This window comes from Arachis hypogaea, chromosome 11 (assembly GCF_003086295.3).
Source record: "Arachis hypogaea cultivar Tifrunner chromosome 11, arahy.Tifrunner.gnm2.J5K5, whole genome shotgun sequence".
Taxonomy (NCBI): Eukaryota; Viridiplantae; Streptophyta; class Magnoliopsida; order Fabales; family Fabaceae; genus Arachis; species Arachis hypogaea.
Window position 1 is genome coordinate 142,744,356 of NC_092046.1, and position 26,265 is coordinate 142,770,620.

The 26,265-nt window shown below is 32.0% G+C and overlaps 3 protein-coding genes across 6 annotated transcripts; 2 read left to right on the forward strand and 1 right to left on the reverse strand.

Annotated features, from left to right (window-relative positions):
• Positions 1–8,345: 8,345 nt before the first annotated feature.
• Positions 8,346–13,454, forward strand: LOC112723172 (ATP-citrate synthase beta chain protein 1). Of its 3 annotated transcripts, none has more exons than XM_025774429.3 (17): positions 8,346–8,486; positions 9,341–9,453; positions 9,571–9,673; positions 9,794–9,859; positions 9,949–10,072; positions 10,161–10,295; positions 10,556–10,616; positions 10,698–10,774; positions 10,897–11,052; positions 11,152–11,280; positions 11,416–11,548; positions 11,624–11,751; positions 11,969–12,074; positions 12,188–12,264; positions 12,370–12,440; positions 12,538–12,822; positions 12,966–13,454. In XM_025774429.3, exons 2-17 carry the CDS (start codon positions 9,354–9,356, stop codon positions 13,039–13,041), a joined length of 1,827 nt encoding a protein of 608 aa, XP_025630214.1. In that variant the 5' UTR covers positions 8,346–8,486; positions 9,341–9,353; the 3' UTR covers positions 13,042–13,454. The 3 variants fall into 3 exon arrangements, with proteins under 3 accessions (XP_025630214.1, XP_025630216.1, XP_025630215.1); XM_025774431.2 differs by lacking the exon at positions 8,346–8,486 and adding an exon at positions 8,988–9,076; XM_025774430.3 differs by lacking the exon at positions 8,346–8,486 and adding an exon at positions 9,066–9,192.
• Positions 13,455–16,331: 2,877 nt separating this feature from the next.
• Positions 16,332–18,238, reverse strand: LOC112723173 (organelle RRM domain-containing protein 1, chloroplastic). The gene has a single exon (XM_025774432.3). It carries the CDS (start codon positions 17,830–17,832, stop codon positions 16,648–16,650), a length of 1,185 nt encoding a protein of 394 aa, XP_025630217.1. The 5' UTR covers positions 17,833–18,238; the 3' UTR covers positions 16,332–16,647.
• Positions 18,239–20,383: 2,145 nt separating this feature from the next.
• On the forward strand, positions 20,384–25,624 carry LOC112723175 (uncharacterized). Of its 2 annotated transcripts, none has more exons than XM_025774433.3 (13): positions 20,384–21,274; positions 21,543–21,957; positions 22,037–22,685; positions 22,968–23,008; positions 23,304–23,372; positions 23,466–23,566; positions 23,688–23,766; positions 23,880–23,978; positions 24,159–24,227; positions 24,315–24,364; positions 24,464–24,545; positions 24,683–24,777; positions 24,871–25,624. In XM_025774433.3, the coding sequence occupies exons 1-13, from the start codon at positions 20,850–20,852 to the stop codon at positions 24,995–24,997; spliced, it is 2,301 nt and encodes a 766-aa protein (XP_025630218.1). In that variant the 5' UTR covers positions 20,384–20,849; the 3' UTR covers positions 24,998–25,624. The 2 variants fall into 2 exon arrangements, 1 of the variants encoding a protein (XP_025630218.1); XR_011867958.1 differs by having other exon boundaries at positions 20,401–21,274; positions 24,672–24,777.
• The last annotated feature ends 641 nt before the right edge of the window (positions 25,625–26,265 follow it).

Below are 26,265 nucleotides of genomic sequence, written 5' to 3' on the forward strand. Positions count from 1 at the left end.
TTGTTGCATTTGAGTAAATATTTCTCCCAACTATTTTATTTAGGTAAATTGTCCTAATTTTTATATGACATATTTATAAGATTTTTTATTTATTTAACTTACTTTATTGAGCCAAATAATTATAATTATTTTAACCAAAAATTTCTCTTTATTTTTTTTAATCTTAAATATTTTGATTTTAAATTTTAGATTTTTAATCATTTTTTATATTTTTATTTTAATATCAAATCTAATATTTATATTATTATTTTCTTAGAATTTATTGTCTAATAGTTATATGCCTACCAATAATTATATGGTCCTGAATATTTTAAATTTATTAAAAAAATGTAATTTTGTTTCTTCATTTTTTATTTTACCTATTTCTATGTTTTATAATTTATTCACTGTAAAAAAGTTATACGTACTTCGAAAAGAATATCATGTTTTACTAAATACTTTTTCATTCAATAATACTCAATATTATTATTTATTATTGTAATATGTAACTTCTATTTCTTTTATTTTGTTCTTAGTTATTTAAGTTTTTATAATTTTTTATTATAAAATTTGTTATTTTTATATATCCTATAAAAGTCAATTTATCATAAATTTTCGCATGTTTTTTTTTTTACCAAAGATAGGAGACTCGAACTCACAACCTCTTAATTGAGTATGGGGAGATTATGTCATTTGAGTTATAACTCATTGGCATAAATCTTCGCATGTTGAATCTTCTGAATGTTTAAATTATATTTTTTTACATTCTTAATTTTATTTTTAATTTAAGAGATTAAGTGATAAAATAACATCGATGGAAGCAGCTATTATGCATCTTTTTCTTCGTCTTTTTTGCTTACCTTCTTTTTTGTAGGAATTATAAGCAATTATATATTTACAATGGTGCTTATGCATAAAGGATAAATATAAATTGTATTCTATCTTTTTTTAGTAAAATTTTTATTATTTATCTTAAAATAAAAAATATATATTGTAAATATTGTTTTGGACCACTAAGTATATCATCATTATAGACAATTGTAGAATTTTAAAAAAGGTTATAATTATTCTATGATTATTTCATTTAGTCTAATATATTAATTCTTTTAGTCAAATATTACCTTAAATTTGTGTTGGACTAAAAAATTTTAGGAAAAAATATTTTAAAGGTACAACTATTTTTAATTAAAGAATAGATAAATTTATATGCTTATTACAATAGCTAATACCTTGAACTAAGATAAAGAAATAAATTAAAGAATTAAGTAAAAGAAATTAAGATTTTAAAAGAATTTAAAGATAATACCTTTAAATATTGGATAAATTTTTATTGCGTTTGTTCTTATTATTTTATATTTTATTATTTTATTATTTTTATTTTTCAATGTTATTTTTTTGTATCTTGATCTTTTAAAAGTATTTTTTGGTATAATATATTTATTTTTTTGTATAATAAGACCTTTTTTTACAGAGTGATACTACATTAAACATAAGTTAATCTTAAAGCAAATATTTATGTTGATTAATACAAATATTACCGTATTTAATTTAATTTATTTGTATACTAATATAATTGATTGAAGATAAATAACAAATAAAATTAGAAAAATAAAACGTTCTCGTAATTGCTTTAAAAAAATTTTAAAATTTATTTAGATTGTTAATAATTATAAGAATAAAAGATTAGTAATTATATTAAAATAAACACTAAAATAAATTCTATAATACTAAATTTATTTAGATTATTAATATAGTCTTATAAGTGATAACTTTATAAAAAAGATTGTTAATAAAATTTTAGAATTTTTATATTTGTATCTATTTGATTTATGTATTTTATTTTATTTTACTTTACACAAAAAATAAAAAATTATTTTTTGTTGAGTTTATAAATTATTTAAAAAGGATAGTGAAATAAGTTTTATGATATTTCAACTATATAATAATTTTTACCTTTTACTCGATTGATGAAACATGATTATTGTTGCACTCATATAAAATATTGTGATATAATATTAGAAAAAAATATTAGGAACTATCAGTGCGATTTATAACTCTTACAGTGATAATATTAATTAAATGACAAGTTATTAATGAGAGTCTATAATAGTCACTTTAGTATATGTGACAAATAATTGAAGAAAATAGATTATCTTATTTTGAGATAAGTACTGTTTTGATTCCTAAAATCTGTGATCTAAAATAAAATCGTTCGTGACATTTTTTTTATTTAAAATGATTATCAATGTTAAAAACTTAAAATTGTTTTTAAAATTATCTTTTTGACTATTTTATCTTCACTTTCATAATCTTTTTTTATCTCTATTAAATTATATCTCTGTCAATTTTCTCCTTCTCCTTGCTCCTCTCACCTCTAATTTGAAGCACCTTCTTTTTTTCAATCTCGACCTTCACTTCCTCTTTTTTGAGTCTCAGAAGATCAACGTTGAACACGTGTGCCTCAGGTATCTTCTTCTAATCAATGCGGGATTGCGGGTGTTGGAGATGGCGGTAGTTTTCTTGACAAATTCAAAGTGAAGAATGGAGAGTACAACGGAGGAAAAGTCTTGAAATAGATCCTAGACGTCGAGGGACAATGAGTCAAAGATGTTAATCTTTTGCCTTGTTCCGAAAAAGCTTGGAATCAGCGACATTATTGTTTTTTTTTTTTAAGAAAAAGTAGTGAACATCAAAGAAAGATGAATATTTAACTGTGTATTTGCTTCGTTTCTAATGAAATGCAGAGGAATGAAATGAGAGTGGTGGTAGTTTCGGAGAACAGCAGCGATTTCAACAGTGGTGGCAGCAGACGTAGAGGAAGAGGACAGATCTTAGATCTCCTCCTCTTCCCCTTTCTGGCAAGCCCTCGCTCTTTCTCTCTTTTCATCATTTTTCCTCTCTTCTCAGTCTCTCTTTTCAGTGACCTAACCAGTGGCAGTAGCGGCGAATTCTATCATTATCATTACCCAACTCTCCTTTTTTCTTTGTTTTCTTGTCTCTCACTGTCCTAATTTTTTCTTTTTTGTTTAAAAAAAATATGAATGCCGTGTTGTTGTTGTTGTTAAATTTGAAGAATTAGATTGTAATGGATGATATTTTTTGCTAATTTTATTCTTGAATTTGAGCTGTGTTATTGTTGGTGATTGATAAAATAGATAATTGTTTGAATTTGAATGTTGTATTGTTGTTGTTGAATGTTATGCTCTTAATTTTGAATACTTGTATTTAGTGGGAGTAAGAATGATGGTGGTGGTGGTAAGGGCAATAGTGGTGGTAGGTGATGGAATTGGAGTCGGAATAAAGATAACGGTATTTTTGTCCCAAAAATTTTAAAAGGACGATTTTAATTTGAAATGGAACCTTGAGGACCATTTTAAATAAAAAAAATGTTAGGGACGATTTTAATTTTGATCTCAGACCTTAGTGATCAAAACATTACTTATCTCTTTTATTTTACTTTCAAAGCACCTAGGAAAGGATCCAAAAATATTATTATGGGGCCAATAACATATACAATATTAAAAAATTATACAAAAAAATATAATGTAAGATGTATTACAAAAATATACTGATAGAGAATATATTTTAAAGTGTAAAAAACATGTGTGTATTTTTTACTGACGAAGTGGTTGATTCTTCGTATCATAAAATTCATCGATAATAGAATCTGTGTCAAATTTTTCAGCAATTTTCTTTTCAATATAATTAAAAGACAATTAGCAATAAATTTATCTTTCATTTTTTTTATGAGTCCTTTTTCATAATATTCATAGTTGAAAAATTATTTTTCAGTTGAAACGGAGAAAATTAATACCAAATGAATCAAAAAAGACGATTACAAGAAAAAAGAAACCATTTTATGGAATTTAAAAATTTTTATTTAAATAAAAAATATTAATAATAATATATTTTTTAAATTTTTTTAATATTATTATTTATTTTTTAAATATTTAAATTTGATCGAATTTTTATTTATACTAAATTAAATATTAAATAAATTTTTTTAAAAATTAAATCATACTTAATAATTTATTACTATTAATTAAAAAAAAAAGGGTGGACGATGTTTTTATTTGCCCCGTATATCCATTCCTAAGAGTACTTAATAATGACTCTTTAGTTGATTTTTACTATCTTTATCTTTATTTTATATTAAAATAATATGTTATAAGACATATAATTTAATAATTATATTACCTTTTCAAATCAATGACGTGAATAGAAATTCTAGTCAAATATTGTTAGAATTTTTTTAATTATCAGTTTGTTAAAATTTTTAATTATCAAAAATAACTTATCAAATTGAATTAAAATAAATTATATTTCAATAAATACAAAAAGTAAAAATTTTGTTTAATAAAATAATTTTTAAAATTTAAACAATTACAATGGATTTAAATATAAAAATAAATTTAAATTTTATAAATATATGAAAGTTATATCAGATTTTTTAATTTTAAATAAATTAATTTTAAAAAATGCTTTAACTTTTAAAAGTGTGTAAATACATGATTTTATTAAACCAAATTAATTATAATGTGTCAAATATATTAGTTACTTGATTTTTCTTTTGTATATAGATAATATTTTTTATTTTTTAAAATAAATTATAATATCTTAATATTTTATTAATGTTAAAATATTAATTAAATTTTAAAAAATGTTTTAATATCTTTTTTATTATTTAATGTATTTTAAATAATATATAATTGTATTAATAACTAATGACATATTTATTTTTAAAAAAGTTTGATAACCAAATAATTTTTTAACCAAATCCAATTAAATTAATGTGCATAATTTTTTTTTGTCTTTTTTATACCAGCTTTCTTCTTCTTATTAAGTATATGGATTTTTTTTTTTTCATGTTCTTCAACTTCTTCTCTTTAGTTTTTTTTTCCTTTTTTTTTTGTTATCGTTGTCACCACCACTAATGTTATTTTCTCCTTCTCCTCAGCAATCATTCTTCTCTAGCTTTGGAAAAACTACCAAAAGTACCCATAAAGATTACGAACGCTAACAAAGTACCCATAAACTAAGGAAATTAACGTTGTACCCATGAAAGATGGGTTCCGTATAACAAAAATATCCAAATCCTAATTTTTTTGTTGATTTTTTAATAAAATTCCTAAACTACCCTACCCTAACCCTAGGGCTGGCAATGGGTAGGGTAGGGTAGGGTTTGGACCCTACCCTAACCCTACCTGCGGATTGAAAATTCTATTAAAACTCTACCCTACTCTACCCGCGGGTTGAGAATCTCTCAACCCTAACCCTACCCGCACCCTAAAGTTCTAAACCCTACCCTACCCTACCTTACCCACAGAAATATCAAATTTTTTTAAAGTAAATATAAAATTCAATCATTTCAAATTTTATACATATTAATAACATAAAAAATAACAAACTAATGCTCTAAATTACTAAATTAACTAACTAGTTTAGTGGTTGTTCACTTATTGTAAGTCATTACATAAGAGAGGTTGTGGATTTAACTCTCACTTCCTTCACTATATACCTAATTTTTATAAAATATGTGTTATATTTGAGGTGCGGGTAGGGTATGAATTGCCAGCCCTATCTAACCCCATTCTACCGTCACTCTCTCTCTTCTCTTCTTCCTCTCTCTTTACTTATCCCTCAAAAACCCTCACAGAGTCACAGAAACTCTCCTCCTACCTCCTCATTGCCGTCCGCTACCCACCTACTCCATTACCGCCAATCTCTTCCCCTCTCATTGCTTCTCCCTCTCACTATTAAGGTGACTACAACACCTTCATCGCACACATGTGACCCAACCTGAAGAGAATGTTGCCGTGGCGCGTCTGACCCAGTCGAGGAGAACACTGTCGTCGCACACCTGAGAAGAGAGAGGGGCTGTGGTACTCTTGCATGCAGAAAGCGGGTTCGGTAAAGAGAAATCAGAGAAGAAAGGGAGGCGGCACTGTGGATGGAGGTTCTGCCATTGACGATGTTACAGTCGGCCGGCGAAGAAAAAAGTATTTCTTTTTTTTTTAATATTTTTATTTTATTTTTCTTTTTTTCAGAAATTGATTTAGTTACTACTAAAATGATACTATTTTATTTTTTTAAAATCTGCTTCTATTTTTTATGAATGCTGAGATTGATTTACAGAAGATTCAGTTGATGGCTACTTCTACTTCTAATTTTTGCTGAAATAAATTTCAAATTGGATGAATGAATTTGTTGATTTTTTATAGTTGATGGCTTTTTCTATTTCTAGTTTTGCTAAAGTGAATTGAAATTGGATGAATAGATTTAAAAATTTTTATGTTTTGAGTATTTTTTGGTGTTTGAAATTTGGTTTGGGTATGGATTATAAACTTATGAGTGAATCGGTTGATGTCCGATCCTCTACCACCACCACCACTATCATTGATTTCGGTCTGGTTTGTTGTAGGAGTAATTTTGGATTCCATGGCAAGAGTTGGTGCAAATTGAGTTATGAAAGGTTAAAAAAGTGAGTTTAGGTTGAGTGTAGGGTAGTTTAGGAATTTTATTAAAAAATCAACAAAAATTAAGATTTGGATACTTTTGTCATACGGAACCCGTCTTTCATGGGTACAACGTTAATTTCCTTAGTTTATGCGTACTTTTGTCAGCGTTCGTAAACTTCATGGGTACTTTTGGTAATTTTTCCTCTAGCTTTCTTTTTTTCTCATTTGATGTTTTCTTTTTTTTTTCCTCCTCTTTTATTGTTATCATGATCATAATTTTTTTTCTTCTTTTTCTTAGTCAAATATAACATAATTAGTTTAATAATAACAAAAGCACATTATTTAATTATAAATGATAAGATATTTCTGATAAATGCATATAAATTTTTGGTGAATGGTACAAAATTTTTTTAAAAGATCACAAATCCAAAACCAACTCAATCAACTAACAAAATATATTTAAATATGTTTTAAATTCAAAAGACACATCAAATTATTGTAAATGATATATGAATGGGTGAAGTTCTTATATATTAGTTCAATATCACACAATCAATTTAGTGATAGTGAAAACACATCATTTTAGTTAAAATTAATACAGTAATTTTTGGTAAATGACATAAGAAATCTTTAAATAATTACAAGTCCAAAATCTAAACTCATTGAACCAACAAAATACATTCAAATGTGTATTTGAAACTAAAAAATTCATCAATTTGTTGATACAAAAATGACTAGACCTCTTATATATGAGTTTAATATCACTCAACTAGTTCAATGATAAGAAAAGTATATTATTTAGTTAAAAATAATACGGTTAAAAAACTCTTGTATCATGGTTAAAAAATTTTGATATCAAAATTAGAAAAATTTTCGTATCACCATTAAAAAATTGAGAAAGTATACCTAAGCGTATAATGTGTACAATGAAGGTTTAGAAAGTATTAGAGATATTATTATTAGTGTTACATTGTCCTGTCAAGTTATGTTTTTGGGATGAGTGGTTTCAAGACATGGTATATGAATTCCAGATCTGGAAGGTCAAGGGTTCAAACCTTGGTGAATCCAAAATTAGCTTTTTATAACATAAAATTTTAATATTAAAATTAAAAAACTGTTTATATTACAATTAAAAAGTTTCATTACAATTTTTTTAATAAATTATGTATAATTTAAAATTTTCTTATTTTTTTATTATTATCTATTTTTTGTAATTCTTTTTATTTTTATCATCTTAATAAAAAAATCAAACAAAAAAAATACTGCAATAACCATCTGAAAAAAGGAGGAAAATAAATTTAAAAAAATGCAGCAAACGTACTAAAAAAAGAATACAAAAAAGTGCGTGATTTATGTGATTATTGTTTTTTGGTGATTGAAATAAACTAAAAAAAAAAAAACTTTAAAAAAAATATTCTTAAATAGAAGGATAATTCTTTTTAAGACTACTTTTAAATTCCTCCTAATGTGAAGCAAGCTTCATATGAAAAAGTTGTAACTTCATCGCCATCTTTGTCATAGTATCTACCACCGTGTTTACATTTCTCATAATTAAACGAAAGTCAACATGCCAATTCCGATGTATGATATTTTTTATTTTGAGTACCAATAGATCAATAAACCCAAAACTATCTTCATAATTAGTAATAACTAACAAGATTAAATACTTCCACCTAAAATCATTCATTGATTTTCCTTTTCATTTTCATTTTTGTTGAATTTTGATTAAAATACTTGGGATTCGTAGTGAAACTGGTTTATTTTAAACACAAAAAACCCACGTGTCAATGCCTCGTGTGAAATATGTCCCAGAGCGTCCGTAGTTCATGTATCTGTTGAGACATGGGCAGTGTCTGCGATTGAACGATAAGAGCAGTTACAGTTATAAATGCATAATAGACTCATAGGTCGTGACTCGTGAGCTAACTAACAGCCACGCGCCACGTGACACACTCAATCCTTTTCACTGCCATTGCCATATAAATCCCCTCCCTCCCATTTTCATGCATTTCTCTTCCCACTCTATTCCCCACACCAAGCCAAGACCAGGTACTCTCTCTCTCTTTCTCTCTCCGTCTTCTTCGTTTCGTTTCCAATCTCAGATCTCCCTCCTTCCTCTGCTGTTGTTTCCGATTCCCTGTCATGTGTGTGGGTTCACGTTTAGCCACTTCCATTCCACATGCTATTCGTGAGCATTCGCATTCGTATTCGCTAGATCTTTCATGCATGTTTCATTACTCCTTCATTTGAAATGCCGGATTCGGAATTTTGTATTTGCGTTCATTGTTTGGATCTTAAATGCGTTACGCTTCGATTTGGTGGTAGCTGAGCTTTGCTTTTCATGTGTTGGATGAACGTTAGATTTTAGTTGGTTTAATTTAATGCGTAATTAGTAAAGCCTATCGTCACGTCCGTTTCGTTGGGGTAACTTGTTAGTTTAATATTTGGTATAGTTTAATATTTGTCCCGGTTTGGATCTGTTTTGTTGAAAAAAAAATTTTCTTGTTATTATTATTATGGTTCATTTGATTGCGATTGCGAGAATGTGAGTGATAGGGTAGGGTCCATTTTTCTTCGTCAATGTATGTTTTGAATTCATTTCCTCCCTTTATTTCAAGCTAAAGAGGCCTCACATTCTGGTTTGTTCTCTTCCTGTTTTGTTTTTTCCTGCATTCTAACTCCCGCGTCTGCTTTGTTTTTCTATTCAGATTTTATATCATGGAATTCGGAATGATTTTCTATAATATTATTAAGGGTATTAGTTTACTAATGTTTAAGTTTAAATATCAACCTTACCTCTGTCTGTGATTTGACTGTTATACAGGATATATTATTAAATTTTATATTTTTACTGTTTCGGGTTTCTGCTGCAACTAGAAAGTAATTCACTCGTATGTCACCAGGTATATCTTTGTCATGGCGACAGGACAATTATTCTCCAGTAACACACAGGCTTTATTCTACAACTACAAGCAACTACCCATCCAGCGGATGCTTGATTTTGACTTTCTTTGTGGTTTGTGTCGACTCTTTCATCATATTCCTCCACACAAACATTAACGAGTTATATGACTACACACTGATCATTGTTTAGTTTTCAATTTTAATGGAAGCTCCAATTTTTTATTTATAGGCAGGGAAACACCATCAGTTGCTGGAATAATTAATCCTGGTTCTGAGGGATTTCAGAAGCTCTTTTTTGGTCAACAGGAAATCGCCATCCCAGTTCATTCTACGTATGAATAGTTCATGCATAATTTAAAGATTCCTCTTCCCTGCTTCAGATTTTGCTTATATAACCTGTTGTTTGTCGTAGTGCAATGTGTTCATAGCAGTATGTTTTTCTTCTTTTGCAGCATTGAAGCAGCTTGTGCTGCGCATCCTACTGCTGATGTGTTCATCAATTTTGCATCATTTAGAAGGTAAGTGGTGGTGTTGCTGTTTTGATTTGATTCGAGGCCTTTCTGGGTTTGTTCTTGCACAGTAAACGTGAAGTTTGATATACTTGCAGTGCCGCAGCATCATCCTTGTCTGCTCTGAAGCAGCCAACAATCAGAGTTGTTGCTATTATTGCCGAAGGTGTACCTGAGTTAGACACTAAGGAATTAATTGCATATGCCCGGACAAACAACAAGGTTAGAGAAGAAATGAAAATTCAAACCTACCTAATAGTTGAATAGATTATCCTGGAATACTTATTTTGAGCTAATGTTGATATATTAGGTTGTTATTGGCCCAGCCACTGTTGGAGGCATTCAAGCCGGTGCTTTTAAGATAGGTGACACAGCTGGAACAATCGACAATATAATTCATTGCAAGCTCTACAGGCCTGGATCTGTCGGATTTGTTTCTAAATCTGTATGTCTATAATCATTTTTCTGTTAAATATACATTTTCATCTTTCTCCTGTGTGGGGGAAAAACCTTTTTCAGATGGTGTTAACAAGGTGCAAAAGGTGTCCAAGATATTCGCTGATGCATAGATTTTATAACTGAATTGTTTCTATACCAACTGGTAGTTATAGTCACAATAAATTCGGAGTTTGAGCTTTATTTCTCTTGGCCTGTTCTGACGACATATTTGATGGTTTTGAGAGAAAACAACTTTTTGAACTGCAGGGTGGTATGTCCAATGAATTGTACAACTCTATTGCCCGTGTAACTGATGGAATTTATGAAGGTGCCACTGAGTTTGAATTCTAGTCTTATGATTTTGTATTTTGTATTGCTTGTTTTGAGTTATATCCTGCCGTTGCTATAGGCATTGCCATCGGAGGAGATGTTTTTCCGGGTTCCACACTTTCGGATCATGTTTTGCGATTTAACAACATTCCCCAGGTAAATTTTTGCATTTATCTTGGAGGTACTGCATATATATCAACTAATCATAAATCTCTGCTTGTAATTTAGAGCCCACAGTTTCTTGTCATTGATTAGTCTTGATTCACATTAAACCTCAGGTCAAAATGATGGTAGTACTTGGGGAACTTGGTGGGCGTGATGAGTATTCTCTTGTGGAAGCCCTAAAAGAAGGGAAAGTAACAAAACCAGTTGTTGCCTGGGTTAGTGGAACCTGTGCAAGACTCTTCAAATCTGAAGTACAATTTGGTCATGCTGTACGTCACTGCTTCATTATCTTTCACTATTTCACAATTAAAACACTGGTATATAAGAGGAGCAGTTCCTAATATTTGTTGGCATTTCCATAAATCAAGGGAGCCAAAAGTGGTGGTGAAATGGAGTCTGCTCAAGCAAAGAATCAGGCACTAAAGGAAGCTGGAGCTGTTGTTCCCACGTCATATGAATCTTTTGAAGATGCAATAAAGGAAACATATGACAAGTTGGTTAGTTCACTTGTTGTATCTTTGAAATTTCCTTTTCTTTGAGATTTACCTTCTCCCCAGCCCCAGAAGGGAGCAGTGTTTTAGAAAATTCTCTTCCCTTAGCTATAGTATCATGGTTGAGTTTCCTCTTGGAAGGTTAAAGAAGGGAATATAACACAAGTGAAGGAGTTCACCCCTCCACCTATCCCTGAGGACCTTAGCATTGCAATTAGGAATGGAAAAGTCCGCGCTCCAACTCATATCGTTTCCACCATCTCTGATGACAGAGGTATACATTGAGTTGTCTCTCTGTCTCCTAGACACAGATTTGGTAGTTGTATTAAGGTTCTCTTCCATATTTTAGGTGAGGAGCCGTGCTATGCTGGTGTACCAATGTCTTCCATTATCGAACAGGGTTTTGGTGTGGGTGATGTTATCTGTCTTTTGTGGTTCAAACGCAGCCTTCCCCGCTATTGCACTCAATTTATTGAGGTAGACTATCTAATGCTCCAGTCCTTTAAACTTCTTCTGTCCCTTCATTTCTCGGCATATCTGTCTCGAAAACATGTGCAATTGCTTGTGCTTAGCCTCAAGCCTTTTTAAAGTATGTCATAGTACTGCCAGTTTTTCATTTAGATACCGCTTTTCGAAGAAAATATTGAATACTTTCCTCCAGCTTCTCAGTTTGCTGATGTATTATATTGGACAGATATGCATCATTCTATGTGCCGACCATGGTCCTTGTGTTTCTGGTGCTCACAATGCCATAGTGACAGCGAGGGCTGGGAAGGACCTTGTCTCTTGTCTTGTATCAGGTATTACAGTGTTCAGTCTCTTTACAGCTGAGGTATGCTTAGTATCTTTAGGAGACAGTGATTCTTTATGCTAGTATTTGGTTTAAATGGTGGGAAATGTGCTTCTAAAACAGGGTTGCTTACAATCGGTCCACGATTTGGGGGCGCTGTTGATGATGCTGCTCGCTACTTCAAGGATGCTTGTGACAGGGTATGATCAATAGGCCTTTCTTATGAAGCTGGTATACTTTAGCTTTTGATACCCATCTAGAATTTCAACATGCATAACTCTGTTTTTTTTTTTCACTTGTTGCAGAGTCTTACACCTTATGAGTTTGTAGAAAGTATGAAGAAGAAAGGCATTCGTGTGCCAGGAATAGGGCACAGGTAATGCATACTTCCTGTTTGTGTGCTAATTTATAATTATTATGTTTTTGCCATAAAAATCTAAATGTATGAAGCTTGGTTTGGGTCTGCAAAATAGAATCAAGAGCAGGGATAACAAAGATAAGAGAGTCGAATTGCTACAGAAGTTTGCTCGCACGCATTTTCCTTCTGTGAAATACATTGAATATGCTGTACAAGTTGAAGACTACACCCTCACCAAGGCAAATAACTTGGTTCTAAACGTGGATGGTGCAATTGGGTCCCTTTTCTTGGACCTTCTTGCTGGAAGTGGAATGTTCACCAAACAAGAGATTGATGAAATTGTGGATATCGGCTATCTGAATGGGCTTTTTGTTCTGGCACGTTCCATTGGTCTGATTGGGTGAGTTTAGTTCAATACTATATAATTTTCATCAAGTGCAATTTTTTATTTTAACATCTTGTAGAGCAAAGCAGTTTTTGAATACACGTACATATATATACAAATAGTTAGACGATGTTAATGTTCCTCTTTAAAAATTTCAGGCATACGTTTGACCAAAAGAGATTGAAGCAGCCGCTCTACCGCCACCCATGGGAGGATGTTCTTTACACAAAGTGAGGGGATTTAGTTTGACTGAAGAACTTCTCCATGCATTAAATCAGCAATATGCTGGGACATAGTGCATAATACTGGAGGGATATATTCTTTTTGGTTTTGTTTTTGTGCTGTTAGACTAGTGTTACGGTCTATTGTTTGCTAGTCATCTTCCACTGTAAGTTATTTATATTAAAATTCCGTTAAGAAATAATTTAGTCTATTTTAAAGTTTTTCTTTTTTCTTTATTAAAACTTTGATCCCTGATCTAATTGTGGCTTCAAAAAGGAGCAATCACTAAGTTCGAGCGCATTATTTTGTAATTTGCACCTGTATGTTTATGACTTTATGCTCAAGTAAGAAAGAATTGTAATCTTGTAAGTTGCAATAAAGTTGTTTCTGTGTGGCACGACTGCACGGTGCACCCACAAGTCAAAGCTAGCTTCACCTATTTTCACGTACATTTCTTAATCTACTTTTTAAGCGATTGAATAATTTGTTGCTGCTTTAGCAACATCGGATTCGGCATAACTACCCTAATTTGTGTAAACATCTCTTAAATTAATCGTACATAATCTCATTATTTGAGAAAGGGAAGGGGAAAAAGCTAACTGTGGGATGTAATAACAACTCAGTTCCGCTAAGCATATCTTACAATACCAATTGTTTGCTCCTAGAGATGGATCACCCATGGCAGGAAATAGTGATGCGACTATCACAATCATAAAACGAGGCTTTCTGTTTAAGGCAAAGGGAAAATTTCAAGTTTTGAACACTGCAGCCTTCACTTCCCTTTAAAAAGTAATATAATTATAGATACACCTAAAATAGGAAAATATACCTAGATTCCATTTTGTTCATTGTATCAATGTATCTTTCAAGCCTGGCAAAATTGTGTGCGTGCACGCCCTTATGGCTTATTGATGATGTGCACGAAACCAACTCCTACTAAATAAACCTACCTCTACCTAAGTACCTAGTTTCTCAAAAGAGAGGGAGATAAAGCCCGATTTTTTTTATATATTCTTTTTCCTTTTCCAGCATCGCACTAGGGTAAATTAACCCACTTATTTATGAATGAACCATATCATTTACTCAATTGTTATACTATATTTAATGATTTGTTGTTTGATTGTTCTAGAATTGATTACATTTCTGTCATGAATATATGAGAAAATTTATCTAATATTACTTCAATATATTCAAATTTAGGGAAGTGTTAGGTAAACAATGACTATCTTGAACAACATGAACAACCATCAATCAAATAAAAATACATTACACCTTAATTTAATGTTACTAATTAAATTTACTCTTTTAACCCTATTAATTCACATTGTTTACATATTGTTCAAAAATGTTGTTGGTTACTTATACTTTTTCATTTGTTATCCTTATAGTCACCAAAAAAAATTTTATTATCCTTACTATTTATAAATGATCATTTTTTAGTTTTAATATATAATTCGTTATGTTTCTTTAGCTTTTTAATTTTATAACAAACTATTATGATAATTTTGTGTAAATTTTATTTAAATTTAATTCAAAATGTAAATTTTTTAGATTAAAAAATAACAATAAAAGTTACAAATAAATTATCTTAAATTCATTACTCGATTGATAATTATATAAATAATTGGGATAAAATTTGTATGTTAATCCATTACTCAAGATGTTAACAATATATAAACATTTCTTTTTAACATTGATAGTGAATTTGTTGCATTTTAGATTTTTTTTAAAGGCCTATACATCCAAATATTTTTTCATCTAAGTTTTATATAAGTAGGTCTAACACCAACAAAAATTACTCTCATTAAAAAAGCGTCATTACACGCGCTTTATCTTCTTCTCCTCCGTGCGCTTTTTCTTCTTCTTCTCCCCTGTGCTTCTTCTTCTTGTACTTTCAAATACGCGCATACGTCATCTTTTTTTTTTCAAATTCACGTATACCTCCTCCTCCTTCTTCTTCGCTCACGCATATTCTTCTTCTTCTTTTTCTCCTTCTCTTTCTCTTCTTCTTCTTCTCCTCTTTCGTTATCGTCATCACCAACAACACCAACATTTTGCTAATGGATTATTTTTTCAATCGAATTGAATTGAATGGACGTAGGTGTTTTGAATCTGAATCGAGTTGAATTGAATTGATAATCTCTAAATTGTACTCAGAGGTGTTTCGAATTTGATTTTATATAATGGATTATGTTTCGTTCATCCAGTACTATACAATTGTTTCAGCATGAGTATGCGTTCGGTTCATTATGCATTTGATTTTATATAATGGATTATGTTTCGTTCATTTAGTACTATACAATTGTCTCACCATGAGTACGTGTTCGGTTCATTATAGAAAAAGTTGTTTGAATTTGATTTTATATAATGGATTATGTTTCATTCATTGAGTACTATACAATTGTTTCTGTTCGGTTCATTATGCAGAAAGCTGTTCGAATTTGAATTTATATAATGGATAATGTTCTATTCATTTAGTAGTATACAATTGTTTCACCATAATAACATGTTCGGTTCATTTTTATTATGCACAATTTAAAATTCTTCCTCCTCATCTTCTACTGCTTCTTCACTAGAGAGAGAAGGAGGACAGCAGCAACAACAAACAACAAAAGAATGATGATAAGAAGAAAATACTTGAAGGAGAAGGAACGCGAAAAAGAAGAATGAGGAGGAGGAACCCAAAGAAGAAGACGCTCCGTGCTTAAACGAGTGTGAGAAGAAGAAGAAGCGCGTGGGAGAAGAGAAGAAGAAGAGAAGAAGCGTGAGAAAAGAAGAAAGCCAAAAAAACGCGTGACCTAAAATTATTTGGATGAACTTAGATGCCAAAATTGCTTATAAATATGGAGAATATCTCTTTTTTTTAATAATTATTTTGTTTAATTCGTATTTATTATGAGAAACTTTCATTTTTTTTATTTTCTTATCATACTTAGATAATAATCATTAAAAAAAAATCATAAAAGATATTTGTTCCATGATATAAATTTTGTCAATGATATAAAATTTCCCGAACTATTTTGGTAGTTTAAAGATAACAAAATGATGTGTGTGAAATGTGAAGATATTAGTAGTTTTTCTATTCATATAGTTTTTGTGATAAAGTTATTTAAATACTAGTATTAATAACTTTGAATAGCACTTTGATGCCAAAAGTATTTTGGAACAAATAAATAAAATTCATTAAATAAAGTCTCTTATAATAAACTCAGTCCGGATTTGGTCAAATTTTGATTTTTCAAAAGTAATTTATTATTAAAGTATGAATACTAAGAGAGATTATTAATGTATAAATACTATTAGTACCTTTACTACTTTTGTTTATTGGATATTGTGTAATACTAATAAATGACAGTTTTATAATAAAATATAAAAAGATAGCTAATATAATTTTTTTTGCTAATACAAGCCCAAGTCAACTAATATATTAAGATTTAACTCTGGAAAAGACAGGATAAACATAAATAAAATAGAAATGACTCCTAAGGTTGAGAACAGTTTACTATAACAATTGCACATAATTCTATTATGTTTTGCAGTATTTCGATTTGTATTATCTTGACTGATATTAAAAAGGTTGAGATAAATAAGAGCGGAGAGCTAGAAATAGTTAATACCTTAAAAGGCTTTTGGCTTGTGAAACTGATGGCCTGACATGACCCTGTTGTGCCTTGGTGGGTTAGTCTTGGCAACATCCACTACTATCATCCATCCATTAATAATCTTGCCATTCATCTCTTTCAATGCTGCGCTTGCAGCCTCCTCTGTGGTGTACTCAACAAATGCATAACCCTTGGACCTTTTGGAAATTTTATCCATAATGATTTTGACTTCAACAAGATCACCAAAGCCTTCAAATGCTGCGCGTAAGGTTTTCTCAGATGTATAAAACGATAGTCCTGTCACAAAAAGCTTTTTCGTTCGCAGGGGAGCTGCCTGACTTGCTTCAAAAGATTTTTGCACACTCAAACTGTTTTCCAAGTTATTACCTTCATAATCCTTATTTTCTGACTCAAAATTATTATCTGGTTGAACTGATAAGATACCAGGCACACCAGCTAACTCCTGTGCACAGTCGTCATCAAGTTCACAGCAAAAACCAAATATTTTTTTCCAAGAAACATGATATATGCACATCTGAGCATCCTTCTCGTTTCCCATGACCTTGGTCAATATTTGAACAAAATAATCGACCATCTGAGCCTTTGTAACAATCCCAACAGCAGGTTTATCAATTCTAACAAGCCAATGCTTTGAATTCTCAAGAAAGAATAACATGTTGGTTTCAAATTGTAGTTTTGAATTCGATAGCAGACCTTCTTGACCACTTGATAGACTATAGTCCTTTTCCGAAGAACTGAAATCCGGATCAGGCCTAACTAACAAGACCCCCGGTAAACTTGTGAGTTGGGAGGTTATTTGTGGATCAATGTCACAACAGAAACCAAAGTGTGTATCGTAGGAAGCATCATATATACACATTTGAGCATCTCTCTCACTAGCAAGGACTTTGTGGAGAGTGCTGGCGTAATAATCGATGAGTTGTGACTTGGAAGTGACACCGTGAGGTGGAGGCTCCATGAGTACCATCCAGTGGCGGTTCTTCTGTGTGGTGGAAGGGTATAGTGTTGCTGTTGCTGCTATACTTCTTGAAGATGAAGAAGAAGATGAATAAAGATTGCAATGTTTGCTCCTATTATTGGGTAGTGAAAGGCCCTGAATTTGGGTTGTTGCTACTTTTGGTTTCAGAAAGGCAAATGTATGAAATTTGATGAATGTGACACAAAAAGACATAACTTCCATTTTTTTTTCCCTTTTGGATAAGAAAAAGGGCTAACCCGAAACTAGAGGTGTTTGCGGTGCACTTTGGTTTGGTTTTCGGTTTTTTAAACTGTTTCGACTCTGGAACTGCACAGAAGGCGACGGCGCTGCGAACGGTGGAAGGAAACGGTGGCTACGGAGGAAGGCAACGGAGGCGGCGGCTACGGAACGGAGGAAGGCGAGAAGGCGACCGCACTGCCACTGTTGCTGTGTCGCGAGGGCTGAACGGGATGCCACTGTTGTTGTGTCGCTCCGCCGGCGAAGAGTGGAGGGGTCTTGGGCTATGACTAAGGAGAGTGGAGAGTGGAGAGCTCTATCACACATTCACACTGTTGGTGGCGCTGGACTGCGTGTGTGACTCTGGAGATGTTATCAGATATAATAATTTTTGACGGTACTACGTTGACATAATTTAGATTTATCAATTTTAATAAGGTTAACCATTTTATTATAGTAAAATTAGCCATAAATTTATTTTGGTTGGCTAAACTTTCAGAGACTTTAGAGAAAAATAAACACATAATTTATTTCATATTCGGTTTAATTCTATTTTATAAATAGAAGGTACTTAAGTTATTTATATAAGTGGAAGAAGGAAAAGCCTTCATAACTTAGACGATGTGAGACTAATACATAACACAAAGTTCACTATTTTAAACAATATGAAACTTGTGTTCCCTTATTACAATTAACTAATATAATTAACTTACTAACTCTACTTGCTCCCACATCAATTTCGAGTCAAAATATTATTATACTAGCCACCTCTTTATATTCTATTGTACATCTGTCATTTATTAATGTTACATAATACTCAATAAATAAAAAATATTAAGAGTATTAATAATATTCATACATTAATATTTATTTATTAAAAGTAACATTTTAAATATAATTCTTTAAAAGTTGTAAAAACTATATTTGGTAAATTAAAACAAACAAAAGACAGAGACTTTTAATAAGTACAAACTAAAAAAAATTGTATTTGGTAAAATTATTTTTAATATTTAAAATAAGAATAAAGTGATAAATACGTTTTTAAAGATTTTGACAAATTAGTCATTGAAAAAAAACACTAATAAAGTCTCATTGAAAAAAAACACTAATAAAATCTCATAAGATAATAAATATGAATAAGTTATATTTAAATTAAGACTTTTTATCCTAGTCATAATGTATCTCTCAGTTATTGTAAAAAATTTTATTAGTATTTCTTTTAGAAACTAATTTATTTGAAGCGTAAATTTTTAAGGATTTATTTGTTATTTTATTTTAAAATAATCTTAATAAATATAAATATATAAAAAATATATAAATATAAATATTCATTAATATATCAATTTATATGAAAATTTCTCTAATTTTAAAAGTATAAAGTAATCTTAAAAAATAATTTATATCAATTTTTTAAAACATCACTAACTTTTCAAAAATAAAAATAAAACACATACACAATATATTTTAAATTTATAAAGCACAGATAATTTTTTGTTAAATTGATAACTCAAAAAAACATATTTGAGTAAAGAGTAATCACGAAATTAGTTAAATTGAAGTCTAATAGAAGTAAAGTAGTATTGTGTTTTCACTTTTCACACACAATAGGATTTGAATAATAAAAGAGTATTTTGCTTCTAGAAAACATGTCCATACCTCGTGCTCATGATATGATGTAACACAATCATCATTAATTATGAAGGTAATAAAATAAATTTTAAATATTACTTTTAAAATATGGATATGCTTTTTTTGCTCTCCATATAATTTAATTATACTAAGGTATTATGTCATAACTTATAAATCAATATTTTTTTTTAAAATACTTCAATCAATTGAAATATGTAGTTAAAAAACTTAAAAAAAAAATCCCATAGATTCTTCTGTTTTAATGACACATTTCTTTTTGTGATAATCAGATTTATCTACCCAAAACAGTAGACACAAAACTATATTTGATTTAGACAGCTTTAATGCAACAGACTTTTGATTTCTAGGACCAAATGGCGACTATGTATCTTTATAAGTAAAAAAATTGAAACATTCCGTGGAGGAAAGAAATGAAAAAAAAATGTGAGAAATAAAAATATAGGTATTTTGTTTTTCTAATATGTCCATAAACATGAAGATATCAGTCCAATGAACATAACCCGAAAATGGAAGGAAAAAAAAGTATTTGCAGACAAAAGAAAAACTTGAAGAGAAAAAAAAGGAAATATCATGTACTGAATAAAACTAGAAAAAAAAAATGGAGCCTTCTGAGAGAAAATATAATCAATAAATATAATAAAATAAAAAGTGCTAACTTGGTAATGTGAGAATGAACCAATATCAAAGAAGCAACTTATAATAAAAAGACAGAATAAGTTTACGACAGTGAAGCAAATTCTCTAATGGCCGTTAGGAATGGTGACGCGCTCTGCAGATTGGACTATAGGCTTCTGTGCTTTACACGCGCGAGTTGGCGCGTGGAAGTGTTACTATATCATTAACTCTTGCTTTGCTCCAAATAGCTGGATTGAGATATATTAATGATAAGACCAAAGAACAGTTAACTTCATACACAACACAATACCAGGGTTGAAGAAGAAGCAGATAAACCAGGAAATGCAAGCAATAAAAAGAGACATTTTTTAAAAAATATGTATAATAAAAAAAAAATTTAAATAACGTCTGGCTTTATTGACCGGAGGAGAGAGAGAGAGAGAGAGAGTCAGAGATATTGACATAGGACATCCAATTGAAAAAAATGATGAGAAATAAAGTTTGTCTAATCAATTTCAACCCATAACATATCTCTTTCTGGTTTCTGTTAGCATTCTGAGAGAGAGAGTGTGTGTGAGTTAGTGAATAATAAAGCTGGAGACTTTTTCTTTATGGGGTGTGGGTGTGTGGAAGTGTGAGATGGAAATGAATGTTGTTATTGGTGGGAGGCACATCTAAAAAACAAAGATTGAGTTGAATTTGTGTGAAGAGAAGAAGAAGAAGGAAGAAAAGAAAAAATGGGAACGCCACCAACGGAAGAGCTTATGAAGAAGATCGAGCAGCTAGAGGAAGGTCACGAGCATCTCAAGCAAGAGATGTCAAGGCTCAAGCTTTCTGATGCCACCAGAAGCCACCACCACCACCATCGCCAGAGGTCTCACTCCGTCTCTCCGCAGCGTTCTAGATTGGGTGCACCGCCGAAGAGGGGACCCGCCGATGGAGCCTCAGCTGCCGCATGGAAGAGAGGCTCTTGTTCCTTTAAGCAATCTTCACCTCTGCAGAGAGAGAGTCGCAGTGATCCCAAAAAAGAAGGTGAAGGAGGTGGTGGTGCAAAGTGTGGTCCTTCCGCCGTGAATTTTACTGATAGACAGTATCTTAATATTTTGCAGTCAATGGGACAGTCCGTTCATATATTGGATCTTACCTCTCGGATAATCTACTGGTCAGTCTTTCTATTTTTGTTTAGAAGTTTTCATTTTGTTGCAATGGGGTGTGGTTAAGTATTATTATGGGTTGTTGAATTGTGTATATATGATTTGGATTTTGGAGATGACAAGTCCTTAGCTAAAAATGGATGTGCATGTTGGTTTTGATATGGTCTGTCCTGTATTGTCTTGTTGATTGCATGAATTATGGGGAGTGAGGGACCTACATTTAGAGTTTTTTCCGCCCCTTCACTCTCTTGGATTTGATTTGCAATGATTTTGCAGGAACCCAAGTGCCGAAAATCTGTATGGTTATGCTGCGGAGGAAGCTCTTGGGCAGGATGGGATTGAGCTGATTGTTGACCCCAGGGATTTTGCCTTGGCTGATGATATTGTGAACCGTGTCGTAATGGGAGAGAGCTGGACTGGGCAATTCCCGGTCAAGAATAAGATGGGAGAGCAGTTCTTGGTGGTGGCGACGAATACTCCTTTCTATGATGATGATGGAAGTTTAGTTGGGATTATCTGTGTCTCGAGTGATTCGCGGCTCTTCGTTGAAACGAGAGTTCCGTGCTTGGGTGCAAACAATGCCGAATCAGGTTCAGGCTCTAGGCCTCTTAGAAGTAGCATTTCAAATAAACTTGGCCTTGATACTCAGCAGCCTCTCCAAACTTCTATAGCATCCAAGTTCTCGAATTTGGTTAGTGCTGTAACTTTCATGTTTCTGTAATTTATACTAGTATAGCATAGCATGTCTTGATGTTAGAACCATTAAACAGGCATCAAAGGTAAGTAACAAAGTTAAGTCAAGAATCCGGACCGGAGAAAATAACGGTGATCGTGAAAGCGGGAACGGAGGAAGTCATCAATCTGAGCATAGTTTCTCAGAAGTTGGTGTTGCAGACCACAGAGAGGATGCTAATTCCAGTGGAGCTAGCACACCCAGAGGTGATGTGATGCAGTCCCCTTTTGGTATATTTTCTCATGGTGAGGAAAGATCCCAAGGAAAAACTTTGAAAGAATCTGCCGATGATAGTGAAGGAAAATCTATTCACAAGATTATAACGTCTAGGGCTGAAGCATGGATTCAAAAGAAAACAATGGCATGGCCATGGAAAGCAAATGATCAAGAAGGATCGGAGGCAAAGGATGTCCGTGTTGCTGTGTCTTTCTTGTCAAATGATCATCAAGAAAATCAGTCAGTTAATCAGAAGCAAGAACGACAAGGAGGTGAAAGGAATCGCCCTAGTAACAATGAGACTTCAGGATCCTGGTCCTCGTCCATCAATATTAACAGCACAAGTAGTGCCAGCAGCTGTGGAAGTGCCGGAAGTTGTGCTGTCAATAATAAAGTGGATGTGGACACTGATTGCTTGGATTATGAAATTTTGTGGGAAGACCTGACTATTGGAGAACAAATTGGACAAGGTAGTCATGCTCTTAACTAAAGCATTTATTTGTTAATAATCAGTTATAGAATAAGTTTTTGACATTCTTGACTCTTGAGAAAAAAACCGTTTGACAGTAATGCATGCTTTAACAAAAGAACTAGTATTTACCAGAAAGAATGTTGACATGTTAGCTGTAATTGGACTTCTTATGTTTGAGTTGGTTGATTCTTTATGGATTTCTGGTCATTTTTATATAGCACCTACTTGCATTTTGCATTCTTATGCTTTACCTGTTTACCACTTTATTTTTTAATTGCAGGTTCCTGTGGAACTGTATATCATGCTCTGTGGTATGGATCAGTATGTATTTTTCTCTTCTTTTAGTTTATGGTTTTGATACATGCATAATGCATTATTCTGGGACTTAATAATGTAGAAAAACTTAAGATATCAACAACAATTTTCTTTTCATATATACATGTACATACATTCAGAATTTGCAACTAGAAGGTTCTTTAATGTGTGAACTGAGCATTATTAAATATTAAGTTAAGGGATCACAGCATTTCTAGAAGGATTGTAAACCTGACAATGTTTGAATAAGCTTTTTAAACATTCAGAAACTACACAGACAACTTATATTGTTATTTTTCAGGATGTTGCGGTCAAGGTATTCTCAAAGCAAGAATATTCAGATGATGTGATACTTTCCTTCAGACAAGAGGTATGCTTTCACGTAGTCTCTTTTGCTGATTTGGTTAGAACACAGATTATAAATGTGTTTTTATTCATCTTTTTTCTTTTCTTTTTTAATAAGGTTTCTGTTATTAAAAGGCTTCGGCACCCAAATATTCTTCTCTTTATGGGGGCAGTGACTTCACCTCAACGTCTCTGCATCGTGACAGAGTTTCTCCCACGGTTTGTTCTGAACCTCTCTTATGACCCATTTAATAGCATTTTGATGATGTTTTTGTTTTGCAAGTCAAAAGAGTATTCAGTTGGGCTGATTAGTGTTCTGTGCATTCCTTTTTGAATCCAGTGGAAGCTTGTGTCGCTTGTTACACAGAAACACGCCGAAACTTGACTGGAGACGACGAGTTCATATGGCCTTGGATATTGTGAGTATTCGGTAATAGTATTTGCCATCAGAACCCTGACTTTTGTTGATGCCTTAGAAAATTTCTGTGTTTGAAGTACTGTTGTATGCTTACAGAATACTTTCTGTCTGCAGGCACGAGGTGTGAATTATCTTCATCACTGCAATCCACCTATCATCCATAGAGATTTGAAGTCATCAAATCTTCTAGTTGATAAGAATTGGACTGTAAAGGTGTGCTACTCGCTACTTTTCAACATTTTCTGTAATGTTGGGTTGTACTGTTTCAAACTTTCACTTGATTGCTTGATGATTCTAGCATTGCTGTTTTTTATTGTTATTATTATTATTTGGGTACATGTTTCTATCATTGTCTTCAATGAAGCTAGATAATATCATCACATGTCTTTACAGGTTTGTGACTTTGGTCTTTCACGTCTTAAGCATGAAACATTTCTCACGACGAAGACAGGGAGGGGCACAGTAGGTTCATCTGTCTCTCTTTATGTTTTGGCTGCTAAAAAAATTGTCAACACATCTTTCTGATTGTAGCATTTTTCTGTTTTGTAGCCACAATGGATGGCACCAGAAGTTCTTCGTAACGAACCCTCAGATGAGAAGTATGTCCTCCAACCTATGTCCTCTTTGATTTCTGTCAAATGTTGTTAAAGAAATTTGAGTCCTTGAAAACTCATTTTGCTTGTCCTTGGGAACTTCAGGTCCGATGTATACAGCTTTGGAGTAATATTATGGGAACTTGCAACCGAAAAGATCCCTTGGGATAATCTCAACTCAATGCAGGTATTGCTTTCATGCTTATGTAAACCTTGAAAGTATCTTGAAAAAAATAGATACTCAAACTAGAATGATAGACATCACATGAATTGTGTATCACTTTGGGTGCATATAGATTAATTGTTCGTCTAGGAACATTGCAGGTGATTGGAGCCGTGGGGTTCATGGATCAGCGACTTGAAATTCCAAAAGATGTTGATCCACGATGGGCTTCTATAATTGAGAGCTGCTGGCATCGGTGTGCATGCTCGTCTCTTTGTTAAAAAACTATTTTTATTTCTCATCCAAAAGAAATAGTATTATAACTTACAACTTCATCTGTTTCTACCAGTGATCCAGCTTCCCGTCCAACATTCCGGGAACTACTCGAGAAGCTTAGAGAGCTGCAAAGGCAGTATGCCATTCAGCTCCAAGCTGCTCGATCGGCCGGAGGGGAAAGCCCCCAAAAGGAGTCCTAGACAGTAGACACAACCTTGGAGCTATTTTCTTTTGTCGTGTGTTCGAGGCATAAGGATATTTTTGGCACATACTTTACCAAACGAGTAAATGAATTGATCCAAAGAGATGGTCTTGGAATCATTTAGAATTGGTGCTCTGAATTCTTTGTTCATCAACATTTACCTTACAATGAAGGGAGATGGCTGGAATGATTGGAAAAATAATAGATGGGGAGATTGCTAAACTTTTGATGGTGATTGGGTTAGTCATTTTATTTTTCTTTAGTGACACCATAATGTTTCTTCAATTCATTGGTGGTGATGCTTGTAACTGAGTCTTTTTCAATTGGATTTGATTATTCCCACGGCCTCAAAAAAAAAATATATATGTAGTCTTTCTATGCAAAAAGTTTGCACCACTACTTAAAAGTTGTACAGCTGATAGTGAAACCAAAAGGGAAAGAAAAATAGTTTTCATTTGACTAGTAGATCAGAAGAAGAAAGTTTGTCATCTTTATAAAAGTGTTGTTAGCTATAGTTGGATCTGTATCATTATCCACTTAAGCAACGAATTGCTACTTAGTCTTAGCCAAATCCCATTGTCATTTGAAAATTATTCAGAATTTGATTGACCTGTTTTGATTTCAACTAATTGAATAATTATAGTCATAGATACTTTTAGTCAAATGCATGCATTTACATTCTATGGCTGACTGCTTTTCTTAATATTGGATGTAGATGGTAATCAGTGGCTAAGAGAAGGGGGATTGAATCTTAGCCCCTTTTTTGTTGTATATTAATTTCTGCTTCTTTAAATTATTTTAGGAGATATTTCTACTTTTTGTCTCATAACCAGTCAAGAGACATTTTTTTTGTCTCGTAACCGATTAGGAGATATTTTTTAATTTTATCTCCAGTGCAACAGAAACAGAATAGAAGTAGAAGAGAGAGAGAGAGAGAGATTTACACCCAGAAGTATCCTAATTTAGTTGCTAACTGCAATGCAGTCTACATCCAGTCTCCATCACAATAATGACGGAATTTTATTATAATCATCAGATTACATATACCAATTTTTTCCTAGGAACTACCCATTCCTATCTGGGACAAATCAAGATTCTATCCCTAAATCTGAACTTGATTTGGTCACATACTAAGTTTTCAACCGCAAAGTTCTAACCCAACTTGCAAAAGAATCCCCATAGGATCATGAAACACAATAAATAAGTGTACAAAAAAACTCTGAGACATCTATGACTTTTTCTCTAATATTGATCACGGCCTTTTTT